Source organism: Tyto alba, unplaced genomic scaffold (genome assembly GCF_018691265.1).
Source record: "Tyto alba isolate M040663 unplaced genomic scaffold, T.alba_DEE_v4.0 Super-Scaffold_2, whole genome shotgun sequence".
NCBI classification, from domain to species: Eukaryota; Metazoa; Chordata; class Aves; order Strigiformes; family Tytonidae; genus Tyto; species Tyto alba.
In genome coordinates, this window is record NW_024881282.1 from 90895543 (window position 1) to 90921050 (window position 25508).

At 48.1% G+C, this 25508-nt stretch overlaps 1 protein-coding gene across 1 annotated transcript in view; it reads right to left on the reverse strand.

Annotated features, from left to right (window-relative positions):
• Positions 1-25508, reverse strand: part of SHANK3 (SH3 and multiple ankyrin repeat domains 3) — a 392105-nt gene that overhangs the window by 267849 nt on the left and 98748 nt on the right. Inside the window, exons 9-10 of the mRNA XM_042793413.1 lie at positions 25082-25198; positions 23684-23761 (exon numbers count right to left, since the gene is read on the reverse strand). Coding sequence (XP_042649347.1) covers positions 23684-23761; positions 25082-25198 — 195 coding nt within the window. The remainder of the gene's footprint in view (positions 1-23683; positions 23762-25081; positions 25199-25508) is intronic.

Sequence of the window (25508 nt, forward strand, 5' to 3'; positions counted from 1 at the left end):
CCCTGACTTTGAAGTGTTACGACTTCCAGGAATGGCGAGAAGAAACACGCTGGATAAGAAGTCTGTTAAGAATATAATCTCGCATAAATCCCTAGGAAGGGAGATGAGCCCTGCTGGTTACATTTTTCAATCCAACCTGGAAAAAGCGAAGGAGGTGAAGGGGTTTCACGTCTTGCACTGTCACCTCAGCTGCTGCTTCCCGGCACCCCGGCTTCCCCAGCTACGGCATCACCGACGGCGTTCCCGTGCCCACCGCCTGCCCCGGTGCCACTTTGCTGCACGCAGTCACACAGATGAAACCGCTCGAGAGACTGCACGACAGACCGCATCAATGAACTCCTCTCTAAGGTAAAAGCAATCGCTTTTTGAGGACAGGTAAACAAGAAAATGAAGTCTTGAGGATGGAAACTCCCCAAAACATACATTATTTCTAAAAAATATTTCACAACTAGCAATTTTAGTGCCTGCACACTGAAGTGGGAGGAATTGGTGACTATCAGAAGAAATGTTCTGACTTCCCCACAGAAGATAAATGATCTAATTTCAAGCAATAAGCCAGATGTCCCGCATAGGGATACTATCTTAACATCCCAGCCAAGCTACTTATCCTGGTGATGTCGTGGAGACAGCACACTGGGCAAAGGGCATTTCTCATCATATCTTGCCCTGATGCTATGAATGTAGACTCTGTCCTTCCACACACCACAAACTGAGAAACAAAAATCCGCATTCAAGCTGCACAAGACATACAACTATACTACGGTGATGGCACAGGGTTATTTTCTGAAATGCTGTAACACCCTGAGTCATTCCATATCATGACATCAAAGTGACAATGCTTTTTAATCTAACAGCAATTTGCCTATTTTTATCTTTTTAGGCAAACTCAGTAATTTCTAAAAGAAAGAAGGAGGAGGGACATCTGAACAGGCTGCTCAGCATACAATGTCAGCGTGCTTATGCCTTAAAAGTTAACAGCAGAAAACAGAAAGATCATTTAAATATTCCTGGTAAGAGTCATAGCTCTGAGATCTAACTCAGGTTCTGTGGATACTGTGCAAACATCCCTAAAAATAAATAAAGAAGCAAGCCTACTACACTGCGTGAAACCATGAGAATATCCCCCAGCCCCTCCCACCCTCTCGGTGACACTGGCTGGCACAGAGCTCAGGTAACAACCGACGAGGATTCACCATGAACGCAGCAACAGCACGCCAAGGTACAGTAGTACAGAGGGGCCACCTGCAAACGGCGGCCGCACACCACGTCGCTGGAAGCAGTATCACGTCAGGCAGCCCTCAGAAAACGCGGCGGGTGACCGAGGAGAAGCCAAAGGAACTCAGCCTCCACACTGTCAAGGCCATCGGCACGGCTGGCTGGGGCTGCTGCCTCCAGCTCCGCCTAGCTCAGGTTTCCCACAGAGGTGTGCAAACACTTGTATTACACCACACGTAAATCAAAGATGCACAGAGACTGGTTAAACAACTTTAAACCATGGCACTTAACTGAGTTTTCATCCTGGACCTACCTTTACAGTAATATATTTAATTTTTGTTGTTCTGAGTTGTCGCTGTATATTCATTCATATTAAAGAATCTGCTATCTCCTTGCACTGAGTTGTGATGTGAGACGGAGGGCAAAGACGGATTTTGGATGGATGTGTTGAGCTATGGGAGAACACTGTGGTTTTCAGTTCCAGAAGGCACCTCAGCGGGGCAGGGTATCCCAGAGTGCTCAGACAAGGAAGAGGACAAGCTTGCATCACATGAAGAACTGATCGGCTGAGGGCAGGAGCACTAAGGCAGCTCCTCCGGGCCGACGGGAAAGGAGCCCTGCAGACCGAGGCCCGTGGCCCCTCTGCACCCACTATCGCCCTCCCGTCCCCCACAGGCCACAGACGTGGATCTGCACAGGCCCAGGGCAGGGAAACCACCTCCGGGCCAGCACGCCCGCCCGGCAGGACACGACGGGAGCTCGAGCTCCCAGGCCTGCAGCTCTTCTGAGGAAGGAAGAGCCACGGCACAAAGGGACGTGAAGTCTGTCTTGATGATCCTGCCGCCAAGGCCAGGACCTCAGTGGTTCTGTGGAGGGCTCAGGTGGGAATATCTCCAGGGACAAGAGTCCTGCCAACGTGGTATTTTACATGGGAAATGTGAAGAACAGCTATCCTGAAGATTAAACAAATGGAGTCGCTTTCCTGGTGCAATGACATTACAGCAGTGGTACAATCACCTTGAACTTCTCCCCACAAGTATGGACGCTACTAGGTCCAAGGTGAATTTCCACCATTATCTGCTCTTTGATCCCTAAAAATATCCACAGTAAAGCACCATTCCCCTGTGATGAGGAAGGGCCAGGTCCTATGGCATGCAAAGCTCACATTTCACAGGTTGCTACCACTGGACATATATATCACCTTGTAAAGGTCTCAGAGGAGACTGGGGAAGTGGAAGGCAGAGGAGTAGCAAAACATATCAACTAGCCACGAGTCAGTGACTCCTAGCCATATGCATCTGAGTTTAGGGAAGCATCTAGTTGACATAAAAACTGGTAAGAAATAGGAAGAGAGGGAGGCAAGGAGATCAAGTTCAGTGGCAGGAGTTCACATTTTTTTTATCTTCAAAAAGGAGTTACCTGAAGGTCAGAACACTGAGTATATGCCCATGAAGATGCTCAGGGGATGGAGCACCTCCCTGGGAGGCCGGGCTGAGAGAGTTGGGGGGGTTCAGCCTGGAGAAGAGAAGGGTCCGGGGAGACCTTTGAGTGGCCTCCCAGGGCTTAAAGGGGGGACAGGAGAGGTGTGGGGGGGGACTCTGGATCAGGAGGTGGGGATGGGACGAGGGGTGACGGTTTTAAGCTGAAAGAGGGGAGATTTAGATGAGCTCTAAGTCAGAAATCCTTCCCTGTGCAGGGGGTGAGGCGCTGGCCCCGGGTGCCCAGAGCAGCTGTGGGTGCCCCCTCCCTGGAAGGGTTCCAGGCCAGGTTGGACGGGGCTGGGAGCCCCCTGGGCTGGGGGAAGGGGGCCCTGCCCGGGGCAGGGGGGGGCACTGGGTGATCTTGAAGGTCCCTTCCAACCCGAACCGTTCTACGGTTCTATGCCAGAGTGGCTCTGAAAACACTGGTATGTTGCTGTATTTTCATATCTGAAAAAGTACATACCCCCCCACTGGAACCTCTAGCTTGCGAAGAGCAAGACTCTTTCTGAATCAAACAAATTTCCACGTTGTTTGCTCTGTATTAAAGCACTCCATGCTCTCAGAGGTATTTCTCAGTTTCAGACTGCAACAATTAAAGAAATCTAGAACTTCATTGTTATCATCCTACATGTGCAAAAGGCATCGACAGCAGCGATGGCTCGGGGGTGCAAGGGCATGAGCAGATCTGTGAGGGAGGCAGGTGAGATGCAGCAGCAGTGGCCCCAGGAGATGACGGGGCAAGAAGGAAGCAAACATCAGCAGTACTGGTGGGCAAGAAGGGAGCAGACCTCCTGTGGAAGAGGAATGTAGAAGTGTAGGGTGCAGTCAGCCAATTTACCATCATAACACATTCAAGCTACTCAACTCTCCTCAGACCCTGAGAAGCATCTGTCAACATACCAGACACTGTTGTCAACTATTTTTGTATCACTTTACCCAAGACTTCTCCAATTATAGATTTCCATTGTTGATGATTTTCTACTTCTCCATTATCCCAGAAAACAGCAGAATGATTCTTTTTAACCGTCACACTTTATTTAATCAGGTAGCACTGCTGTATGTCTGGACTTTTTTTCAAAGTTGTCTACCTCTACTTGGCCAGGCAGACTTGAAGCATGTTCTATATTTGTTCTAGATTTCCAGAAATCTGGCAGTCCTACTAGGTCAATCCTACTGCTCACATATGGCAGCTCCATCTGGGCTGCCATATGAGCAGAAACTCTAGATACGTTCACAGCAATGTGTGCTGCCATTCTATTGCACAGATGCAGCTAGTCTGATGCTTTCAGGGAGCGCCACCGGGGTCACCCCCTGTACGACTATGCCATAGACCCAACAGTTGCTGGAAGGAATAGACAGCCCTCCTGTGCAAGAGCTACACAGTAGATCTGGGACAAATGCACCCCAGACACCTTCTGTGCCTGCAAACCAGCCATGCAATGTGTATGCAGTAGAACAAATACTTCCTGGAAAGACCCAACTTGCAGTCCACGGTCTATAGAGCAAACTATATTTATTTTTTCCTGTAGACCACATAGCAAGCCCTTGATTTAGAAGAGGCACTTTAGCCAGACAGCTGGACTAACATTTTGCCACTAAGCCTGTAAGGAGTATCTGCAAATGCTCTGCATCAGAAAATGGGTACATGTAAACTTATATGAGAAACAAAAAATATCCCAAGCTGCAACCATTCAGCTCTAGTCTAAGACAGACAAAAAGCTTTCTCCGTATTTTCAGATGAGACAGATGGAGCTACTGGAAAAACATGATGATTCTCCTAATGACATGTATCACAAAATTATCCTAAAGAGAGGCAGATAATGCTGTGATCTCCTCCATCACAGGGAGCAGGGTGTTCTGAACTCTGAATGCTTCTGGGAAGCAGAAACAAACCTCAAGAAGGCATCTTGGAGCCATTATGCTCAAGAAGTCTTTGAGCTGGAGGAGAAGAAATGTGACCTCCAGAGTCTGAGGAGTGAATCACACCTCTGTCAAGACTGACTTTTGCAGTAGGGCTGATAACCATCAGTACAGGCTATAAGGAGAACAGTGGTGTGTTAGCCAAGAAGTATTGGTACGAGCACCATCAACCACCTCTGGCACCGGGGTGTCACCTCCCTACACTCTGCTATCACCCTTGCAGGCCATGGCAGCAGTGGGCTGGGCAGCCATGGAGGCTAAGTGCAATATCCTGGAAGGCACAATTTCCATGAATCTGTTGTGCTGCAGAAAGGCTCCAGAAATTAGCTTCAGCTTCCTGCAGATACCAAAGGTGGGTTGGTGGCATGTCCTGAAAGATCAGAAAAAGATTCTGCAATGGAAGAATGACAGATTTGGCCAGAGCCATGATGGCATCTGCACAGAAACCTCCCGGTGCCACAAAGCATGCCTTAAAAAAATCAAGTGATGGCTACTTGTCAAAGGGAGCTGAATGCAAGGCGCATGGGTGGTCAGGCCCTGGGAAAAAGTACCTCAGACACAGGAGAGAGGGGAAACATATCAGTGAGGATATTTATCTGCCTTGTTCACATAGAGTCATGGTGGATGGTGCAATCTAGAGCAAGCAAAACAGGACAGAGAAGACAGGCCGGTCCACCTGGGGAAGAGTTGGTCAGTTTGGTCTCTTGTCCAGTCAGCACTAAAGGATGCACTGCAGTGATGGGACAGCATGTAGATCTGTGTCCAGAATGGTCTTTATCATCAGAATGACAGATTATAGATTCACAGAATCACATAATGGTTTGGGTTAGAAGGGACCTTCAAGATCACCTCGTCCCACCCCCCTACCATGGGCAGGGACACCTTCCACTAAACAAAGTTGCCCAAAGCCACATCCAGTCTGGCCTTGAACCCTTCCAGGGAAGGAGCACCTCACCCCCCGCACAGGGAACAATTTCTGCCTTAGATCTCATCTAAACCTGCCCTCTGTCAGCTTAAAACCGTCACCGCTCACCCTACCCCCACCCCTGATCCAGAGTCCCTCCCCAACTCCCCTGTCCCCACTTTAAGCCCTGGGAGGCCACTCTCAGGGTCCCCCTGGAGCCTTCTCTTCTCCAGGCTGAACCCCCCCAACTCTCTCAGCCCGGCCCCCCAGGGGAGCTGCTCCAGCCCCCCCAGCATCTCCGTGGCCTCCTCTGGCCCCGCTCGAGCAGCTCCGGGTCCTTCTGCTGTTGGGGGCCCCCGAGCTGGCCCCAGCACTGCAGGGGGGTCTCCCCAGAGCGGAGCAGAGGGGGAGAATCCCCTCCCTGGCCCTGCTGCCCCCCCTGCTCTGGCTGCAGCCCAGGGCACGGGTGGGTTCTGGGCTGCGAGCGCACGGGGCTGCCTCACGGGCAGTTTTCCCCCCACCAACCCCCCCAGCCCCTCTCCTTGGGGCTGCTCTCCAGCCACCCCTCGAGGGCCCAGCCTGGGTTTGTGCTGGGGATTGCCCTGACCCCCGGGCAGGACCTTGCCCTTGGCCTTGTTGAACCCCACGAGGTTTGCCCGGGCCCCCCTCTCCAGCCTGCCCAGGTCCCTCGGGATGCCCCCCCTGCCCTCAGCGTGTCCCCCACCACGCAGCTCGGGGTCACGGGTGAACTTGCTGAGGGGGCATCGATCCCACTGCCCGTGACCCCAACGAAGATGTGAAACAGCGCCGGGCCCAGCCCCGACCCCCGAGGAACGGCGCCCGTCACCGCTCTGCACTTGGCCATCGAGCTGCTGACCGCGGCTCTCTGAGTGCGACCATCCAGCCAATTCCTTATCCTCCGAGTGCTCCATCCATCAAATCCACACGTCTCCAATTTAGAGACAGGGATGTCGTGCGGGACAGTGTCAAAGACTTTGCACAAGTCCAGGTAGACGACGTCCCTTCCCTTACCCACCAGCGCTGCAACCCCGTTGTGGAAGGCCACCAAACGTGTCAGACACGACTTTCCCTTAGTGAAGCCGTGTTGGCTGTCACCAATCACCTCCTTATTTTCCATGTGCCCCAGCACAGTTTCCAGGAGGATCTGTTCCATGATCTTGCCAGGCACAGCGGGGAGACTGACTGGCCTGTGGTTCTCTGGGTTTTCCCTGTTTCCTTTATTAAAAATGGGGTTTGTTTCCCCCTTTCCAGTCAGCAGCAACTTCACCAGATTGCCGTGACTTCTTGAATATGATGGACAGTGGCTTAGCCACTTCATCTGCTAGTTCTCTCAGGACCCGTGGATGCATCTCGTGGAGTCCCATGGACTTGTGCACCTTCAGCTTCCTTAGATGATCTCAAACCTGATCTTCTCCTACAGTGGGTGGTTCTTCATTCTCCCAGTCCCTGCCTTTGCCTTCTGCGTTTTGGGCAGCGTGCTTGGAGCTCTTGCCAGTGAAGACTGAGGCAAAAAAGTCTCCGAGTACCACAGCTCTCTCCGCATCCCAGGTAACCAGGTCTCCCGTTTCCTTCCAGAGAGTGCCCACATTTTCCCTTGTCTTCCTTGTATCACTGATGTACCCATAGAAGCTTTTCTTTTTGCACTTGTTGTCCCTGGCCAGATTTAATTCTATCAGGGCTTTACCCTTCCTAACCTGATCCCTGGCTGCTCAGACAGTTTCTCTGTATTCCTCCCAGGCTCCCTGTCCTTACTTCCACCCTCTGTAAGCTTTTTGTGTTTGACCTTGTCTAGGAGCTTCTTGTTCATCTTTGAAGCCTCCTGGTGTTCCCACCTGACTTCCTCTTTATTGGGATACATTGATCCTGGGCTTGGAGGGGGTGACCGTTGAATACTAACCAGCTTTCTTGGGCCCCTTTTCCCTCCAGGTTTTTATCCCATGGTACTCCGCCAAGCAGATCCCTGAAAAGGCCAAGCACTGCTCTCCTGAAGGCCAGGGGAGCAAAATTCTGTGCACCCTCTTCAGTACCCTAAGGATCTTTAACCACCATTTCATGGTCACTGCAGTCACGGCTGCCCTTGAACTTCACACTCCTCACAAGCCCCTCTTTTGTGGTGAGAACAAAGTACAGCATAGCACCTTTCTTTGTTGGCTCCTCGATCACCTGGAGGAGGAAGTTATCATTAATGCATTTGAGGAACCTCCTGAATCGCATATGCACTGCAGTGCTGTCCCTCCAACAGATATCAGGGTGGCTGAAGCCCCCCATGAGGACCAGGGCTTGTGAACATGAGGCTGCTCCTATCTGTCTATATAGGGCCTCATCTGCTCAGTCTCCTCGTTGGCTGGCCTATAGCAGATTCCCACTATAACGTCTCCTGTCCCTACCTTCCCTTTAATCCTGATCCATAAGCTCTTGGTCAGCTCCTCATCCATGCCCAGGCAGAGCTCCAAGCACTCCGGCTGGTCACTGACATAAAGGGTGACCCCCTTTCCTCATCTTCCCTGCCTGTCCTTCCTAAAGGGCCTATATCCTTCCATCCCAACACTCCAATCACAGGAGTCATCCCACCACATCTCCATGGGTCTGACAGACCTTTCAAGAGCTATCAGACTCAGGCTGAGGAAATGCAGGGCTTCCTCTGCAAAGCAGAGACTTGTGTGTAACATCTGTGACTGGAGTGTGTCTGCTGCAGGCCAGGGAAGATTTCAAGTCAGCAACATCATCTGGATAATCAAAGCTGAGATGGCATCTGACTCAGAATTAGATCAGTCTCACACTAAAGACTGGAGGAGGAGTGGGAGGGAGCCAGGAGGCCAGAAACCTGATCAATTTTTACAAGACAAACTTCAAATGAAAAGAGAGAGAAAACAAATCAAATCAAATAAGTATAAGAAGAAAGCCTTGAGAGAGTAGGTAAATTAAAAAAAAAAAAAAAAAAAGTTCATCAGGCAAATGAAAGCTGCTCCTTGGTAAGCAGAATGCCCCGTACCTGGAGCAGCACTCAGACACGTTCCTCCAGATGCCAAGAGAGGCACCACGTGGGAGAGGGGGACACGTGTCCTGCACAGGGTGGCAAGGCTGGGACACTTCTTCCCTGGCACACGCGCTCACTGTGCGAGTGTGCCCACGCTCGGCCTCTCAGAATAACAACTTCCACCCCATTACTTAATGATAAAATCATCCACGTCCAGAGAGTCTTCTCATGGTCTACAATCTTTTAATCCAGCAATGGGAAGCTGTTCAACAGTATTATGATCTATAAGAAGCTAAATAAACCCATAATCCACAGGAAAAGACCATCCATCACAACAAAGAAGAGATAAAGGTGTGTCCTTGGTCCATCATGGACAGAGATGATACAGCTGTAGATAGCAACGCAGAAGAGGCAAGAAGGCGGGTGCTTAGTAGGAACAGGAGAAGGCATCCTTCCCAAATGACAGGGTGTATGGAGCAGAAATCTCCCAGCTATGAGGAAGGAAGACGGCAGGCAGCATTTGCAAAATGTAATTAATATTCAAATAGGCAAGTCCTGGTAAGTTATAGAAAGACTTGAAGAAAGGAGTACAGGAACTTTTCGCATACATTATAATATTGTGTCTTGGAAAATCAGAGACATTCCAGGGAAGGTGAGGACTGTCAGTGCTTTTAAATACTTAAAATTATCAAAAGCATTGACCTCAGAAACCATGCGCTGAGCTGCCTGGCATCAGTTCCAGGGACATGAGACAAAACGAGTGTTTCTCCCACCACCAGCCCCTCCAGAGAGCCAGCACCATGGGCACCTCTCCCTGCCCTGGTCACCGTCGGCTCAGCATCACCATCAGCCTCTCCAGGTTCATTCTTCTGGCATGTTCTGTCATTTCCCTCCTTTCATTTAAAAAAAAAAAAAAAAAAACAAAACCAAAAACAAATAAAAGCCATTTTAACTTTGTTAAAAATGAACTCCCCTTTTTCACCCTTTCCTGTTTTTCTCTATTTTCTTTCCTAATTCTATTTCTACCAAGAAGCCAGAACTTGTCTTCATATTTTCAGTTATAATTATTCACGTTTTTCCTTCCCTTTGCTTCACAATTCCTGAATTTTTCCCATATCTGGGTTTATATTTCTATTATTTTCATTCATTACTGCACCTTCCCATCTGATTAGCTTTCTTGCAGTTTGAAACATTTACAAAAGTATCATAATATCTCATAAGTAATATAGCATAAGAAACATTACCTATACGCACAATATCTAGTTTGTTTTGTAAAATCTTCACAGAGGCCATGAATGGTACATTAAGAATACCAATGCATATTTAGCATTTAGAATGCTTTTCTGAATTATTTTCTCCTGCATATCTTATGCCAGTTTTGACACCATATACTAATTAGATTTTATTCCTGTTTTACTGATAATTTCCCCAGTTTTGGGAAAGCAAATCTTGCTAAAAGAAAAAAGGATAATACATAGAGTTTGATTGACAAGTTTATGAGTCTGGCTGACAGAGGCAACGATGTCTGAAATCAGAAAGATGAAATCCAGTAAGGTGTAGTACAAACTGTTACACCTGGAATGGGGAAATCAAGTGCATAAATACGAGGTGAAGAATAACCAGCTAGGCATTGTAAAGCAGGAAACAACATATGGTAACAGCAGTAATCCTAAACTAAACACAAGTCAAGAAAATGGTGACGTTGCATAAACACAAATTTAATTCTAGGAGGTATTAACAGGATGGCAAGTATTTATCTGGACTGATATGTCCAGTTTTGGGACAAATGTCTTTAAGAAGGAAGTAAACAAATTGAAAGCAGTAAGTTGGAAAACGCACTTGGAAATCTTGACCACTGAGGAAAGACTGACAGAAGTGGGTTTGCTGACCTTAAATCTTAAGAGTATTACAAAAAGTTGGTGACCAATTATCCCACCAGTCCACTGTTGGAAGGACAAAGAAATATGTTTACTTTGCCAAAAATTTGATTAAAACCTAAGAACAAATTTCTGATTTTCTCAGCATGGAGAAGCACTGGGGAAAAATATCTATCTTGACTTAATGTGGGGTTTGGCAAACATTTCCAGGGCTGAATGCCTACTCAGAGTATGTAGAAAAGGCGGTATCTTGACCTCCATTCAAGACATTTGTGCCCAGAAATGTACAATATGACACACTTACCTTTCTCCATGACAGTGTATTTAGACTGTGTCTAGAAGAGATATAGATATATATGTACGTGTGTATTATTTGTTACAGCTAACTTATCTTGCTCAAAAATTATTTGTTAACCTAGAGATATTATCAAGCAGGACATTACTCAGTGGTATTACTTAGGTTCTTGGTCCAAACCAACCGTGTGCTAGCAAAAACCACTGAGCCCAAGGTATCGATGCGGAGGGTAAAACTGAAGGTGCACAAAGTCTGGTGGGATAACAGGGTTCTGCTGCAGCAGAACATGAGCCTGAGAGCAGCCAGGCTGCCAGCAAGGGCAGCACACCGCTGCAGGAAGAAAAGCCACCTCAGAAAGCAGGAACACAAAGCAGGGAAAAACTTCATCATAAACCCCCAGGATGATAACTGTAGCCATAAAGACTAATTGAAAGTATCGATGATATGCGTGAGTTCAGTGATGAGCTCTATATGCCGCAGTAGCGGGACCTGTGCAAATGTACTGGGTCACTCCGAGAGCCAAGGTCAAGACGGACGTTGGCGCAGAGGAAGATTCACGAGATGCGACACAAAAGCATTCCAGTAGCTGTAAAAGACTTTAAAACGTGAAAGTTAAGGGAGATCAAACTATTCTACTTCTCAACGGAGATGAGGCGATCCCTTGCAAGGCTTTCCAATTACTGCAACACACACACAGACTAATAACAGGATGATTAAATTAGGCAGAGCAACACTGAGGCAAAAGATGACTTTTACCAGCAAGGATCATTAAACAGCTTATGAAGAGAGATGGCCAGCTCCCCCGTGCACGTGAGGAGCACAGACCCGGCAGCCCCACTGAGCCCATGGGGCCACGTGTCCCAGCCCCGAGACTAGGGAGGTCGGGTGTGCCTGCATCACCCATCACTATTTCTGGCCCTGAATCAAGGCAGAGTTTGCACTCCAGAAGATTAATGAATTTTTATTTTCAGGAGGAAGAGGAGGAGGTCACTCTACCTATAATACCCGATAGGCCTTTAGACACCACATGTCTCTTTAGACACAACAATTGAAAAATGAGAGAAGTCACCCATACACAAGCGAGCCTTGTTATATATTTGGCACATCAGAAAAGCTGAGCACTGAAGACGTAACCCCTCTGCTGTATCTGCAGAAGCAAGCAAGGTGGTGGGGACAGTCACTGAGCACCCCAAAAGGTTCTGAGCCCAGCTCAGCTTCGCAGTCAAACGCAGAGGTACCAACTCCACCTGTGGAAAACGTCGCCACTCTAGAAGGAGCAAAAAGGCATTACAATCACTAATAGTTTATTTCTGTTGCAAACTACACTTCAAATCTGGATTATGAGCAAGCTTTTAATTAGTCTGAAGTATAAGAAAGGTTAGAACAACCTGGGTTACTACGTTACCTGACCATTAAGGACAACAAAGAGCCTAAGCACAGACAACAGATTTTGCAGAGGTCCCCAAATTTAATCAATTGTACTGTTAAAAGTTAACAAAAAACCAATACTTTTAAATGCTAGAAAAAAGTTTTCCCACTCAGACAGCAAATATATCAAGTTTGAGGAAGATGTGCTACATTTTAATACATAACAGGTTGAATAACCAGTCCAAGTGCCAACAGGAACTCCACACCTCCATAAATTATTTTAATTTCTACTACAGTAGAGATAGAAAGCAAAATCAGTAGGCTCTGCACACACTTACAAAAGCCCACAACCCTTACAATCCAAGTGTTTGACAAGAGAGAACAGATGGAGGAGGACAAGGTTACTGTTGTAGTGACGACAAGAAAAATATGGAGCTTATTAATAAAAATAATGCTATAGACATTCTCACATCAGCTAAAATTTTTGGCATTAGTTAGGACTAAGTCTTTAAAACACGTCAAACAGCAGATGTTGTTTCTGGGTTTTACACATGTTGAGGAACAATGGCAGCTAGCTAGCAAGAGTTTACAGCGAACTATAAAATATCGACTAGCTTTATTATTTCCTTCCAAGTATTCTTAACACTTAACACTTATAATCTACATAAGTAGAATTGAATTTACTAATTGCTATGACATCACAAGATATGATGTCATAAGTTAGAAATCCAAACACTGTCATCTAAAATTTTATTTAAATTAGAGTAAAATCACAGTTAACCAAATACATTCTTTATCAAATTCACTCCATTTGAGAATATTCTGTTGCCCGGGCAACATGACTGCAAATTGCAGAGTTCAGACCATGATGTCTATTTTAAAGCAACAAGATACAAATCTTTGAAGAAAATACATCTAACAACCTATTTGTATTGTACCAAATAGCTGATACAAATGGCACATTAAGATAACACAGTGCAAGTCTTTAAGGAGGACCGTTCAAAGTGTTATAAGGCCCAATCGTACATGTGACAGATGCAAAAGAGGTTGAGAAAGGTCAAGGTACAAAACGGGATACAACAAGCCGGGTGTGCGAACAGCAGGGCTGCAGGAAGGCGCGTTGACGTGCTCTCAGCAAGAGCCGATCGAGCGCATGAGCAGGGCAGGAAAGCTTTTGCACCATGAACGCAGGAGGGTTTGCTCTCTTTTTGCTTGAGCTTTTCACTCCACACTGGCTGTGATTATGCAGCAAAGATCACCAGATCAGATCAGTTGGGCCTCACAGAAGTGACACGCGATACTTGGGGCATTATCTGCCTTAGTGCCTGGCTCTGCAATCAATTTATGAATCGCCTTTGATTTTCGATAAAGTGCCAGAGATCTACAGACCACGAGCTGAGTCACACTGCCAAAAACCTGCTAGCAGCAGTCTCAGGCCTTAGTGGTGAACTCTGATCATCTGTGATGGCTCTCAGGTGCCCAGAAAAGAACAGAAGTTACACCCAGCTTTAAATGCACAGCAGAAGGAAAGGAACATTGCACTATAGACACAACAACTTAGTTTTACTGTCCAGAAAAACACTGGGCAAAGCAGATAGTTTGTAAACAGAGATGACCAACAACAGCAATTTGTAAAGAGCAAACCAAATTTAAGGGATCCAAGTTACTTCTAGGAGAGGGTACCAAGCCAGGCTTTGTGAAGAGCGAAGAAGCCGAAGATACCATATAGCTGTCTTCTGCAAAAATTTTGACAGGCTTATGTGACATTCTCAGAAACAACAGAAATTAAATCTAGCTGAAACTCCTGTCAAGTGATGAAAAACTGATCAGAAAACTAATTCATGACTAACTGCCAGACTAAAAATGTATGATAAATGGATTTCACAGGACCCTACCCCAGGTTGAGTAGTATTTAATTTTTTCATTAGCAACCTGGATGATGGAGTGCAGAATATGCTTATTAAATTCCTAGATGAGACCAAGCTGGAAGGAGATGAAAAGTCATTAGAGGATTAGAATTGAAATGATTGTTGGAAACTCAAGAAATAGGTGGGGGTTGTGGGCAAGATTTGGTCAAGAGACAAATGTAATGACAGTTTACGTAACGGGATTACAGAAGATAGAGCCAGCCTCTTCTCCGAAGTGTACAAAGGACAGGAGTCAGTGGGCACGTCGTGCAGTGGGGGAAATTTCTGGGCATAATGAAAAGGCTCTTCAGCAGAACACCTGAGTATGGGAACAAGCCCTGAGGTGGGAGTGCTCTGGCAAAGGGGCTTTCCAAGCCTGGGCGGGAAAGGCCCTGAGCCCCCTCAGCAGCCGTGGGGCTGGCCCCTCGGAGCAGGAGAGACATCCTCCCGTCTCCCCCGTCCGGATGGCTCAGCAAGTATGCGATAGCAGGCACGAAGGCGAGCTAGGAGACAGCAGGCAGCACTCTTGCTGAAGAAGATCTGAGGATTGCAGGATCACAAGCTGATAATGAGTCAAAGTCACGCTGTGGCAGAAAAAGGAAAACATACCAGGATTTACAATTAGCAGCCTCACCTCTAGTACATGTGATGCAACCCCTGCAGCCTGTGCCGAACAGGTTGGGTTTCAGCTGAAGAAGGCTCCTTTTAGGAACGGAGTAAAATAAAAGATATGGGGAGAATCCAGAGTAAATCAATAGTAATGATTGGATCATGCTTTCAAGGTCTCTGCAGGAAAGCTTGTGTGCTCTGGGATATTCAGCCCAGAGAACAGAAGACTGGGTGGGGAAGGGGTGATCTGACTGTAAAGCCAGAAAGAAGGCAGCTGCAGTGAGGACAAAAATAATCTGTTCTCAATAACCATGGAAAAGTAATGGGCTTAAAATTCAATAAGAAAGATTCAGGTTAGATGTCAGAAAATGCTTTCTGAGCATGCAGACAGCTGTAAGTGCAGAGGAGATTGCCTCAGGAGGCAGCAGCCAGCACCCAGCACAGGGGACTCATGAGCAGCTGAGCAAACACCAAGGATAAAACTTTCAGCCAGAGCTGATCCTGGGGAGAGGCAAAAGAGCCCAAAAAACGACCTCTCGGGTTTCTTCTCAGTCCTAGCTTTCTACTGCCTTCTCCAGTGGGGCATCTGTCCCTGAACGAGGGGAGTGCAGGCAAGGCTGTCGCCCTGGGCTTGGGGAGGTGCTCAGTGCGGCCTCCTGCAGCGTCCTCACTGCAACGCGGGACAGGGGTGGTTTGGGCAGGGGGGCGACGGGGCAGGGGGAAAGCTGGCGGGACCACCAGGCTCGAAGGGCGGTGACGGGCCGTACGGAGCCCCGCTGGTGGCTGGCTGCGAGCCCGTTCCTCAGGGACGGACACAGGGCCCGGTACCGTTCGGTGTCCTCACTGACCGCCGGGACGATGGCGGGGAGGCCCCTGTCCCCAGCCGCAGGAGCGGCCGTGAGGCGGGAGGACAGGGCTGCTCGCTCGCCGCGGGCTGAGGGCAGGGACTGCTGCCCTCCGCTCGGCACGGGCCAGACCCACCGGGGTCCTGGGGCCAGGCGGGGCTCACCAGTGCGGGACGGACGTTGCAGTAAGAGCGGTGGGTCCCGCGGGGGCCTCGGGGTGGTCGGGACCGGAGCGTGGGAGGTCGGGGAGAGGCCGAGTGCGGGGTTTGCTCGGCCCGGAGAGGAGAAGGCGAAGGGGAGACCCCACTGCGGCCTGCGGCTGCCTGACGGGGTGGGGAGGGAGGACGGAGCCAGGCTCCTCTCGGCGGGGCCACGGCGGGATGAGAGGCACGGGACGCAGCCAGGGACGTCCTCCCTCCGTGGCAGGAAAAGCCCTTCACCGGAGGGAGGCTGGGCAGTGACCGGGGCCCCGAGAGGCCGCGGGGTCTCTGCCCTTGGAGATGCTCAGCGCTCATCCAGCCACAGCCCTGAGCAGCCCATGCTGATGGACGCTGCTCCCCCCAGGGCTGGCACTGGACACTTCGGCAGCCCTTCCCCACCTCTCCGATTCTGCGGTTTTATGATGCTACTAATTCTCCATGTGAAACTATCGTAGCCACCTTATCCCCCCATGAGCTAGGAAAGAAGTCAAGCTGCGATACTGAGACACACATCCTGCTCTGCAACGTGTTCAAGGCATGAATCACACCCGTGCCCAGGGGCTCCCTCAGCTCCCCAGGCGAAACGCTGCCGCCTGTCCCTGTGCCGCTGCCCCGTGGCACCTCGGGGAGCCCCGCCAGCCAGCACATCCCCAGCCTTGCATCCGACCACCACCAACCCCAAGCACCACCTCGGCTCTGCCGGGAGGCGATCTCCCCACCTGTACCCCGATTCAGGCAACGATTTCCTTACGTCAAGCCAAATGCGTGTCTAAAGCGCTCACAGTCAGGTCAAAGGCTAACTAAAACCTCTGACGCGTGATTGAGGTTCATGGCCAAGGTCAGTTTTGCCAGTTACAGATGCTAGCACAAGTGACCAAGTGCACCACAGCCAGAGCAGCTCTACATCAACAAAGCCTGGACTAATCATAACAAAGTTTCTTGTTTACTTATAGCATGATTACCTGCCAAAAAAAAACCAAACCCAAACCAAAAACCCCCCGAAACCCCACCCACCACTAAAACCTATTTAGAAGAATTTAGCTTGGGGGGGAAGCATAAAAATGCAGCAATAGGAGACAGACAACTTCGACAGAAAAGCAGCAGCTTTTCCAACTGTTAAATTTTGGTGAAATTAGAAGAAATTTGAGGCAACTACTTGCATACTTCTTTTATAGTCTGCATATGATAATCCTGCTTATGTATAAATGGAAAAGTTCAACTGTGAGTATCATGAGGACAGAGAAATTTGTACAAAATTTATTCTTACTGATCATTAAGAAACTTGTCTGCACTTCTGAACCCTACATCAAATGTGCTTGGGATGAGCTAACACAGGCAACCCCAGAGCTCCACTGGCATACAGGTTCAACAGGAAAGAAATCACAACCTGTGTTTAGTTTCAGCTTGATACCAGAGTCATCTGCTCACATACATAGGCAAAACTTTAGATAAATATGAAAGAAAATTATGAGGGTTTTTTGTCAAATAAATAGCACCAAATTATCATCTCTTGATAATTAAAACTTCCAGTGCTGAGTTCACATTTTGGTAGGTCCTCACAGCCATCTGTATTGGCTGGAAAAGCTACATTTATAACAAGCTCAAACACTCATAATAATTTTCCAGTGTATACTTTGGGTAACTAAATGGTCCAAAGCAGAGTGGAAATCAAATAGAGGCAAACAGTTACACCACACAACCATGCTGCACTTTACAAGTAATTTTTCTTATATGGCATAATTTTGGTACTATAAGCAGCACTTGGGCACCAACAGCAGTGGGGCCTCAGATGGATCAGCCCTGAAGGCCACAGTCTAGATCTCAGAAATGTCGCTGAGGAGACAAGGGAAAAGACACCTTTGATTTTGGCCAAGAAATGTGATTTGTGAAAAACATGGATAAGAAGCCTCCATGCAGAAAAGGCATGTCAAAGGTGCGGTGAAGTATCTTCCATCACTGCTGGGAAAGAAGGATTGGAAGAACACATGCAGAAAGAAAGATGACTTACCAGTGACTGTATACCCACATAAACATAGATGTGAACTAGAAACACCCCAATACCCCATTCGTCTCCCTCTGAACTTCCACAGGAGCTCAGGCTCATTGCCATCGCCCGTCTCTTTTCCAAGGCAGAACATAAAAGGAACAGCACGCCCATCACCATTTCAGATCCTCTCCCACCTCTGAGGAAGCAGTCAGTGCCTCAGCGGGCTGGGGAAGAGGTGAGTGCACAGTAAGTCACAGTAAGGATGAGGCTGCTTGAGAAACTGCAAGTTGCCACCCAGCCTGCACATACGTGTGCGCTGGGAATGACACGGGGGCAGCAGCACCCTGGCTGCAGAGCAGTCCCGGAGTCCTGTCTGCGTGCACCAGCTGCAAACCACTCCACCAGCACCACTTTGGCTCCGAGATACTGCAGAAAACTGTATCTAGGGAAGGCAGGGGCCAAGCTCCAGGTGTCCCCACCAGAAATATCAAGGCTGGAGATACTCAACAGGTGATTCTGAAGTCACTGGGGCACGGAAAGCATTCCTCCGATTAGGGCTGGATCCTTCCGTACGCCAATTACAGCAAGGTCTGTCATATGGCCTTTGTGGCTGACCCACAGATACTCCAGCAGCATACAGGGGCAGCATAAGGGACCTCCAAAACTTTCCAGACAAGAAAGATCCATCTTGACATTGAGAGCACCAAGTTCAGACTCCATGTTAGAGATATGAGGTTTGGGGGGGGGGGGGAAAAAAAAAAAATGGAAGTTAGCATTGTGAACAAGGTAAAATTTGAATGCTTCTTGGAAGGAAACAGCTGACATCTCCAACAGGCAACTGAAAAATACGGTACAAGGCAGGTGATGACCTGACCATAAGAATGTGGACTTGTCCTACTTTTTATGCAGTGGTAAGGGCAACCAGAAAAGCTACTGTTATTAAGCAAAAGGTGAAAAAAATGACCCTGAGGTTCAAAGTGCAGGGTTGCCAGCATGTGGCACCTGGTTTAATCCCAGAGTACTGGGCTCCTGAGAAAGAAAACACTTAAGTGTGTCCTTAAGACATCTGAAAGCTGGGGAGGAAAGGGAAAGCAAGTCTTGATGCAGTGGCAGAGACTGGCCAGGTGATAAGAAATCAAAGGACTTAATCTAGCTAAGGCAGAGTCCTACCCCCAGCTCACACCAATCACATGGAGCAGCTGGGACTGATGAGGACACAGATGCACAAGGAGCAGGAGCAAACTGGTACAGCTACCGAAACAGCAGCATTTTAGGGTTCTCCTGCTGTTTACAAAGAAGTGTTTATGTGGAGGAGAGCGGGGTTGCTGCGGTGGCAGAAATCTCCAGCCTCACACAAGGCAGAAAGCTGAGAGACAGGAGTGGCACAGACGGCCCAGCCTCCTTGATGCAGAGGCAGGAAAACCAGCAGTTATCTCAGCGGACACAGGAAGGTAAGACAGATGGAGCCTTCCATGTCTCATCTCCGTCTGTATAGAAATTAGAGCATTACAGCATGTACAGACGGACAGCTAAACGGGAAAAAACTGGTTGGATGGTTGGCTCAGAGTGGTTGTTAATGGGTCATTTGCTACTCGATGGCCAGTGACAGGTGGAGCACCACAGAGGTCAAGTTTGCAGGTAACACCAAACTGGGGGGAATGGTCAATACCCCCAAGAGCAGGGCTGCCATCCAGAGGGACCGGGACAGGCTGGAGGAACAGGCCAGCAGGACACCCATGAAACTGAAAAAGGACAAATGCAAAGCGCTGTGTCTGGGAAAGCAGCAGCTTTGGAAATGACACAGACTGGAGAGAAGTTCAGCAGAAAAGGCCCTAGAGGTTCTGATAGATAGGAAACTGGATTAGAATCCCAGTGTGACACAGAAAGGCTGTTTCACATGGACTGTCTATAATACCAGGTGTGGATCATCATTCTGATGAAGTTCAGACTGCAAAAGTAAATTATTTCATTTCCAAGTCAAATCATATGATTTGCATGCTCAGAGAGGGACACTCTGTGTCACTCACACAATTTGAAAGGTCTTCTCCTTTGCAATCACTCTGTCAACCTGACATTAAGGGAAAAGAGAAACCCAAAATACTGCAGTTGAACAGCAGCTAGCACTTAATACTTTCATAAAAATTGCAAGAAAATGTAGTCAAGCTGCCCTGGAGGACTTTGAGCTATCAACAGTCCCATGCAAGGGGAAAACTGAAGTAGTGAGGATGGGTAACCTTATTATAATATAAAGAAAGCACCTTCTGAAGAACAAGACCTACACACAAGTCTTCACCCTCCTAAGACACAAAACATCGCCTAATGTTGCCATCCTGAACTTAAACTTATGAATACAGGATTTCAGCTCCCTGGAATCCAGCACAAATCACTAGTGGAAAGGAGGACAGCACTGACTCAGCCTCTGTTCACAGTGTTTGCACAACCGCCTATCCGTGTGCCCGTCCACACATTCCAGTCCTCCACTGGGTACCTTCCTGTTGTTTAAATAGGACGGTGGGATCACCACATCAACAGCAGCAACTGCTGGCTTCCCCAGCCCTGGCCTGAGTGCCTGTCCTTCCCACCGCAGGCTCCTGGCCCATGGCATGCTCCAGCAGCCAACACCAGTCAGCGAGCCCCTGGAGGCACATGGGAGGCTTGAGACACAACTAGCACTTTAGCTAGTGATCTGATCAAGGATATTGCTAAAGCAGCTGGAAGGAGAAAAAAAAAAAAAAACAACTCACAAACCCCCAACCTTCTTTTCATCCAGTTAATTTTGAGTATGCAATATTCTACCTGAAAAATGATGTCTCCATCCTGGGAGAAGAACATATTTGGATGAGGCTGGGGACCTTTGGGAAGGACTGCATCTGCACAGGGAACTCTTAGACAATTTATGGATGAAATGCCAGCTAAGAGCAACTGAAGACAGGTATAGGTACAAAGCCGGCTCAGGAAAACAGAGATATAGATTTCCTGAAGCTGGGAAGATACTCTGGGAAAACTCATCCTAAACCCACTCTGCTACCAGCTGCAAAGAGATGAGGCCTCTGCCTCAGCACACAGGCCATCTGCACATCGTGAGTGGGGGTCAGGCCCTCCGCAGCAGGAGGAACTCAAGCAGCCAGAGGTGGCATGCCACCCCAGGCAATGACCATGCTGATTTGCCTCAGGGAAGATAACCAAGAAGATTACAACTTCTAAACCATCTAAATTACTCACTGCTATCTTGAGTCATCTCAGGCCACTGACACCAAGCTATCTGATTAACAGCAGCAATCAAATTAACAGGGGGTATGTGCCGTAAACTGACTAAACAGCCATGCAAGCAGCAGAGGAATTTATGGGAGCTCCCAGCAGCCACAGAACTGCTGGGGTAGCGCATGCTCCCTCGTACAGGCTCAGCCCTCCTCTGCTGTGCTGAAACTCCATCGTAGAAAGGCAGCATCCTGTTACCACGGCCACACAAAGACACATGAGAAAGGACCAGACTTTGCAGCAGGCAGTGACTTAACGGCATGCTGAAGTCTCGAGCAAGCAATCCAAGCAGGGAGTCAGAGAGCTTCTCTTTGAAAGCTGGGAACTGAAGGGAGCACATCATACTAATATCAAATTCTGGTTTAGATTTGCTAGTAAACAAACTGATTGGATTACCAACCACAGTTTTCAGTCTCTGGAACAGAAACTTCCAATTAGTCGCACTACTTCAAAAAGGAAAAGACAAACACTATTTTTCCCTCACTAAGACCCACTAGGACTCTGCAGGACAGAAGCACAATCAGAGCAGGAGCCATTTGTCTCCCTCCACCACCTCCTACACCACTCCATGTCCTGCAAATGCCCAAAGCAAAGAGACTGTCCACCTCTTGATTCCAGAAGTTCAGCTCATCTCAAAAAAAAAGAGGCAGCAGTTCCCTACAAGAAGCCTTTCCCTGGAAATAAATATTTTTATATTAAGTTGAAGAGCACTCAGATGGGACTATCTTCAATCCCCAGAGCAAAGCATCCCCTAAGAGCAGCAGTCTCTGAGCAAAGCAGACCTTGCCACATGGAGCCCTTTCACAATGAGCTGCGAGATCGCACAGAGCAGACAGAGGAAGGGCTGAGCTAAGGTGGATTCACAGGGAGCTCAGGCATCCTTCAGCATTTTCTGTTGTTAGCGAGGTCACACCAGTCACTTGAAGCAAAGCTGCAGTGGCACTCGTGCTCAGGTGCGTGAGCACCCCACGGGAGCCCATCACCCCACGCTCCCTGGGCCATCGTGGAGGGAGAACCAGCCTCCCCTCTCTGCAGACAGGCACCTGCACTTCATCACACAAATGACACTCCCAGCTACAAACACACAACCATCACTTAATAGGCAAATTAATTGCATGGCGTATATCTCAAGTACTTGCACGTGACAAAATATCAGCCCACCTGTAAGGATGCTCAGTTTGACCTTCAAGGCCCTTTTTCATCTCAGCATCCAAGCCAACATGTAACACAGCTTATAAGCAACATGATCTCAGTCTTAATAAAGAAATTACTTTTAAACAAGACTATAAGTTATGTATTCATTTCCTGAAACTACACAAGCGTTTTTAGTTTCTCACACCGTACACACAAGTGATTCATAACTGATTATCTCCACATGGCTGCCTGATTCCTATATACAATCATGGTTAAGTACACATGAGACTTCTACGTACTCTTTTTAGGACAGTACGCATAATTTGCTTTAAAATATACTTTAAATGAAATATCCTCGTGCATAACAGAGCATCACTGCAGCAGCTTGCAGCAGTGAGTTTGGGGAGAACCACAGCCAGTTCACCACAGCTGCCAGCGAGCAGTCACGTCAGGGCAGAGAGCATTTTGGCTCCCCGGTGTACTCACAGCACATGCACTGCACAGGGATTTGGTGCCTTTTCAGTGAAGTTAGTCCCTCGAGACACATGAGGCTCACTAGATATACCCACGTCTGCATGGGAGGCAGCGCTGGCGTAGCAGGACCCAGGCTGTGGATTTCCAGCACGGGCAGAGCATATGCCCAGCAATTCCCTGCCCGCCTTGCCCAGGAGGTGCTGCCACTCCAACAGCAGCTGCATACATCTCACAAGAGCCACTGCACCTGTAATAAGGCTCCTTTCTCACAGAGGCCACGCATGATGTTTGCAGGGACTGTACGACATCATCACGGTCACACTTGAGACTCCGTGGCCTAAAGCTGCTATAAACAACATTGAAGGAGAAGCGAGAAAAAGCATTTTCTAAAGAGCTAATAACACAAGCTCATCTGCAGCCACTCGAGCTGGTATATGAGTAAGTCCTTGACAGACACTCTCTGCTCTCAAGGGACACCTGAAGATTAGTATTAGCTGGACATTGAGTCACAGCATTTCTGAAAGGTCCTCAGGCAAATGACTGTGCTTCAATAACAGCACAGACAGAACGGCTATTCCAAGTTCAAAAACTTTGAAAAAGGAGGGCAAAGCAGACCCTGGATGAGAAGAGACTTTCTGCATCACAAACTACAGCCTGAAGGCAGTCACTTCCCATGATCTGCAAATTTGTGGAAGGAGTCACACTGCAAAATGACCAAGTTTCCCATTTCCACCAATGTTACCCAGCATATTTACTAGAAAGCTATTCCAGAGTTTCATTCCTCTTGTGGCTAGAGGTCTTCTAACTTCCAGTTTTTATTAACAGCAAGTTTAGGTGGCAACACATTCATTTCTGTGTCAACACTGTCCTTTACCTTTAGGGATTCTGCTCCCTCTCTAATATTTACTGCAACATTTCTATAGACAGCGATAGCTTCTCCTTTCCACCTCCATTACACAACCAGACGAGCCAAGCTCCTTCAGTCTCCCACCATAAGATACCACCTTCACAGCCCTTTCCACGTGCACCATGCATTCTCCTTCCTCCCTCCTGCTCCAGCAATTAAGCCAGTGTCCAAACAGACAAATCCAATGTTTTGTTCCATTAAGCTTTACCCCACGTGTGCCCAAGACGTGTTGCCGAGGCTGCCCCCTCGCTGGGAGCCACGAGGAGCTCCGCGGGAGGGACGGGCCCGGAGCGTACTGCCTCACCTGGAATGCTGTCTGGCTGTTGTAGTTGCGAATCTCTTTGCTCGCACCGCGGAAGAGGAGAACCCGAGCGCAGCTCTCCTGTGAAAGCAAGCAAGGGGGAAAGGGGAAGAGGCCAATTAGCACTGCAGACTGGTGACGATGAAGCAGCAAAGCACATGGTTTCATTGCACTCAGAAAGCCTCCTCAGGCAAGAGCAAGGTAGGATGCTCCAGCCCCAGGAACTGGTCACCCCCACCCCGAGCTGACCAACTCCACCCACCTGCGTGCAGCCCTGGGGTGGCACCAAACATCAGCCCAAGGGCACAGCCACAGTGGCCACCACATTCCCAGGTACTGCTATTTCCTAAGGCCTTTTACTGGTTTGTTTGGTTTTTTTTTTGTTTTGTTTTTTAATGCTCTGGGCTGCTACACCTTAATTCAACATGTTTATGAGCCCCTGTACTCTTTAATGCTGCTCTATCCCCTACCCCAGTGGACAGGCACCAGGATACAGAGTCCTTGATGTGCAGAACATACCCACCGCCTAACAAGCCACAAATCAACCTCCACGTACCACTGTCTATATCAAAACATAATAGTGTTTAATTTTTAAAGCATGGACACCTCGGAAACCGAAAATTCCCTTTATAAACAAAAACCACTTAATACAATTGATAAAAATCTCTAGGAAGGAACAAAACCTACAAGAGAAATCCTAAAATACTGACCTCCACATCTCAGAAAGAGACCAGTGGGTGTATCCATTCATAGAGGGCTCTTCCACCACCCTCAACCTCTCCTGAACTGAGGTTAGTGACCACACAGAAGATAAAACAGAAATAGTGCCCTACGTTGCCTGAACAATCTTCTTCAACATTCAGAGATTAGTAGTAAGAATTTAGGGTAATTTGGGAGACGGTCAGGACCCCAGTCCAGACACCTTCCCCAGAGAAGGGTGAAACTCACAGCAGGTGCCCAGCAAGCCCTGATTGGGTCACAAGTCCACCTCAAATTAAATGTGAGCACCTGGAACAAATTAGCACTCCCCACGCAGGCAAACTGCTCCCTCCCAACCAGCAATGCCGGCTTGCGGTGAAGTAGGAATACGAACCAGAGGAAAAATTACAGAACATGTTAGGCAGTAAATCAGCAAAAACATCTTGAGAATGGGAACAGATTAAACATGGACTCTTCTCTGGCCACCTGCCTCTTGAGAAATCCAAAATCAAGCTGGTGCTACAACCAGAAAAAGCCTCATCCCAGGACAGAGGGTGGATACAACTCATAAGAACCTTTCTGGGTCTGGGAACAGTAATAGCAATGAGAAGGTGCTCCAGCCCAATGTTGTGCTCTATCTCAGGCAGGCTGGTGCCCCACCTACACTTTCTTGTTCTCATGCTCCAAATGACACAGATGTACCTGGTTATAGAGAGCACAAATATGAAGAGCGGTGTTTCCTGAGGCATTCTGTGCAGTCATATCAGCTCCATAGAAGAGAAGATGCTCCAGGTGCTGAACATGGCCATAGCGACATGCCTGCTCAAAATGCAAAACAGAAAAAAGAAAAAGAAAATCAGGGAGTAGCAGGAAGATGCTAATTCCCGTAACATCCTCTGCTGCATTGATCCATGCTAGAAAAGTTTAATCAAGCTGGACCTGTAACCTTGAAAGTTCCATTAACATGCACACAGACACACTGCTGCTCCTTACAGCAATATACATCTAAATAATTATTGGACAAATTACCTCTAAATCAATTGCAAATTTTGGATCAGCATCATACTGGTACCAAGGACTCCTCCAGACTGTTTGCTATCTCAGTGTAATTATCTGTTGAAAAGAAGCC